The sequence below is a fragment of the Prionailurus bengalensis genome, chromosome C1 (genome assembly GCF_016509475.1).
Source record: "Prionailurus bengalensis isolate Pbe53 chromosome C1, Fcat_Pben_1.1_paternal_pri, whole genome shotgun sequence".
NCBI lineage: Eukaryota > Metazoa > Chordata > Mammalia > Carnivora > Felidae > Prionailurus > Prionailurus bengalensis.
Genome location: NC_057345.1, coordinates 221,401,095 through 221,404,070, shown reverse-complemented (window position 1 = coordinate 221,404,070; position 2,976 = coordinate 221,401,095). Strand labels below are relative to the sequence as shown.

The 2,976-nt window shown below is 56.4% G+C and overlaps 1 protein-coding gene across 1 annotated transcript; it reads left to right on the top strand.

Annotated features, from left to right (window-relative positions):
• Window positions 1–1,335: 1,335 nt before the first annotated feature.
• LOC122481984 (olfactory receptor 6B2-like) lies at window positions 1,336–2,681 on the top strand. Its single transcript, XM_043578358.1, has one exon. It carries the CDS (start codon window positions 1,336–1,338, stop codon window positions 2,254–2,256), a length of 921 nt encoding a protein of 306 aa, XP_043434293.1. The 3' UTR covers window positions 2,257–2,681.
• The last annotated feature ends 295 nt before the right edge of the window (window positions 2,682–2,976 follow it).

The window sequence follows — 2,976 nt, the reverse complement described above, 5'->3', positions numbered from 1 at the left end:
AGGGCATCGTCTGCCTCTTCCTTCTGAAAAATATTTTTATTTTGTGATCTCGGTTCGTATAAACTATTAGGGTCTCATGTCAGAAGGCAACTCCATCTTCGTTCTTGACAACTCCGGACTTCTGACCCAGGACCAGATGGCTTTGTTTTCTCTCTTGCTGCTCTCTGGGGGGAGGGGCTGCAGCCGTGGGGACGGAGGACCCGGGCTTGTGTCCTGGTTCTGCCTTGGTGTCGGGTAAGCCCGTGAGCATTTCGATTTGGGTCTGACTTCCTCTGAACCTGCAGATGTCAGCCTTGTTTTCCTAAGGCCCTGGTGACGATGGTGGGACGTGTTTCAGGTTACAATACTTGGTTCGTGATGAGGGTGGTGAGGGTGACGTGGTCCTTTGTCCCATCAAGGCCGGCTCTGGGAACCCACACGGGGGATGAGGAGAGCCGTGCAAGGGCAGCCACTAGACTTCTGGAAGCAGACCGCATGTAGGAGCCCTGTTTTCACCGCCTCCACCACCTCCCGTCACACCTGTCAGGTGCTGGGAAGATACAGGCCCTTGAGAAGATTCTAGATTCCTCTACCCTTGCTGCCCCGGCCACTTTCTGCCATCTGCTTTCTTCCTTCCAGAGTTGGATGGAAATCTTTCCCTTGCTGATATTCCCCTCCTGGTCTCTTTTGCTGTCTCGATGTTACGGGTTTTTATCTTTTTACTGCTTTGCCATACTTTTAGGGGTTTCGAGATGGCACAAAGATAGACATGTGACCGCTTTCCCTCTCAGCCTGGGAGATGCCTACTGCTCCCTGAGACCTCCAGCCCCGTGGGTGTGCCTGGGTCTGGGGTCTGGCTAACCCGGGGCACCATATCCCACCATCCCACGAGCCCCGCTGGTGTCCCTTCCTCTTATAAAATCAACTCTGAGACCAGGCGGAAGGTTCGGTATCTACTGATTTAGAGAGAAGGTGCGAGATGACGAACGGCGGACCAGGCGACCGTGGCGCGACCCTGGCTGCAGAGAACTGTGGATCTCCTTACTGGGATTAGAGTCTTTGGAGAACTCCAGGTTGTAGGGAAACGACACCCCATGGGACAGGGGGGACGACGTGGGCGGGCACTGCAGGGCCCCCTCCTTAGCATGACCGGCCCCAAGGACACCGGGAACCTCGTGATGGGAAAGGCTTCACGTGGGGACTGTTTCTGTTCCCGCAGCTGCTCGTGGAGCGCGGCATCTGCTCTTGGGGCTGAACCTCTCCTGCGGGGGGAGCTCTGCCTTCTCCCGAGTGGCCCCGAGGCCCCTCACCCTGGAACGATGGTGTTTTGCAGGCCTGGGCTTCCGGCACACCGGAATGAGGGGACAGAACGGCAGCACGGTCAGCGCGTTTGTCCTGCTGGGCTTCCCCACGGCCCCTGGGCTGCAGCCTGTGCTGTTCCTCCTCTTCCTGCTCACCTACCTCTTCGTCCTGGCGGAGAACCTGGCCGTCCTGCTCGCCGTCCGGAGCAGCTCCTCCCTGCGCAGGCCCATGTACTACTTCCTGGGCGCCCTGTCCGCCCTGGAGATCTGCTACGTGTCTGCCATCGTCCCCAAGATGCTGGACGGTCTCCTCCTGCAGCGGAAGCGCATCTCCTTTGTCGGATGCATGACCCAGCTCTATTTCTTCAGCTCCTTGGTGTGCACCGAGTGCGTGCTCCTGGCCTCCATGGCCTACGACCGCCACGTGGCCATCTGCCACCCCCTGCGCTACCACGCCATCATGACCACGGGGCTCTGCGTCCGGCTGGTGGCCTTCTCCTTCGCGTGCGGCTTCTCCGTCTCCGTGATCAAGGTGTACTTTATCTCCAGCGCCACGTTCTGTGGCTCCAACGTCCTGAACCACTTCTTCTGTGACATCTCCCCCATCCTCAAACTGGCCTGCACAGACTTCTCGACCGCAGAGCTGGTGGACTTCGTCCTGGCCTTCGTCATCCTGGTGCTGCCGCTCGTGGCCACCGTGCTGTCGTACGGGCACATCGCCCTGGCCGTCCTGCGCATCCCCTCGGCCACTGGCCGCTGGAGGGCCTTCTCCACCTGTGCGTCCCACCTCACCGTGGTCACCATCTTCTACACGGCCTTGCTTTTCATGTACGTCCGGCCCCAGGCCATTGACTCCCGGAGCTCCAACAAGCTCGTCTCTGCTGTGTACACGGTCCTCACCCCAATAATCAACCCCTTGATCTACTGCCTGAGGAACAAAGAATTTAAGGCGGCCTTGAAAAAGGTCTTGGGCTAGGTCGATTTTCACAGTAGGACAATCAGATGTCCTAAAGTCTCATGCCTAGTGATAACAAAATGCTATCTCGTGTCGCACTTTATGCTTTCGACAGTCAATTTGCAAGTGAAATTTAGCAAACTGCAGAACCGTGCCCAAATCATAAAGCTTCATCTGCTTTCGTTTTCACGAAAGGACAGCAGGCGGTTTGGTATTTTTGAGCTTTTTATGAACGCAGTCACGAAGATGCCGCTAGGTTCCTTTCATTCGCTAGGACGCTTGGGTGAATCCTTTGTGTTTTTGCATGTAGCAGTGACTCGTGCGGATCGCCTGTAATATCGCCTTGCATAAACGCATCACAACACACCTATGCATTGACTGCGTAGACGCTGCCGTAGATGCTGTCTCTTACGGGCAGTGCCCCTGCGAGCATTCTGGGTCATTTCTTCTCATCAATATACATCCACTCTCCTGGGGTCATGCTGGGATCTCACTGTACTTCAGTCTGTAGTTCCCCAGTGACAAACGCAGTGTCCCCGTGAGGTTAGCAGTCGGCTGTCCTGGAGGTGCACCTGCCCAGATGCCCCTCACCACGTCTTCCCCTAGCCGCGTATCTACTCGCTGCTTCTTTTCAACATGCGGGCATTCTTCCACGTTCTGGGCACGTGCCTCTGTCGATGCATTTATTGCAAAAATGTCCTAGTTTCTGGGTTTCTGGGTTTGCCTTTTCCTTCTCTTACG

Bases quoted from the DNA above. Each gene is read 5' to 3' on its own strand.
- LOC122481984 (XM_043578358.1), top strand. From the start codon at position 1,336: ATGAGGGGACAGAACGGCAGCACGGTCAGCGCGTTTGTCCTGCTGGGC.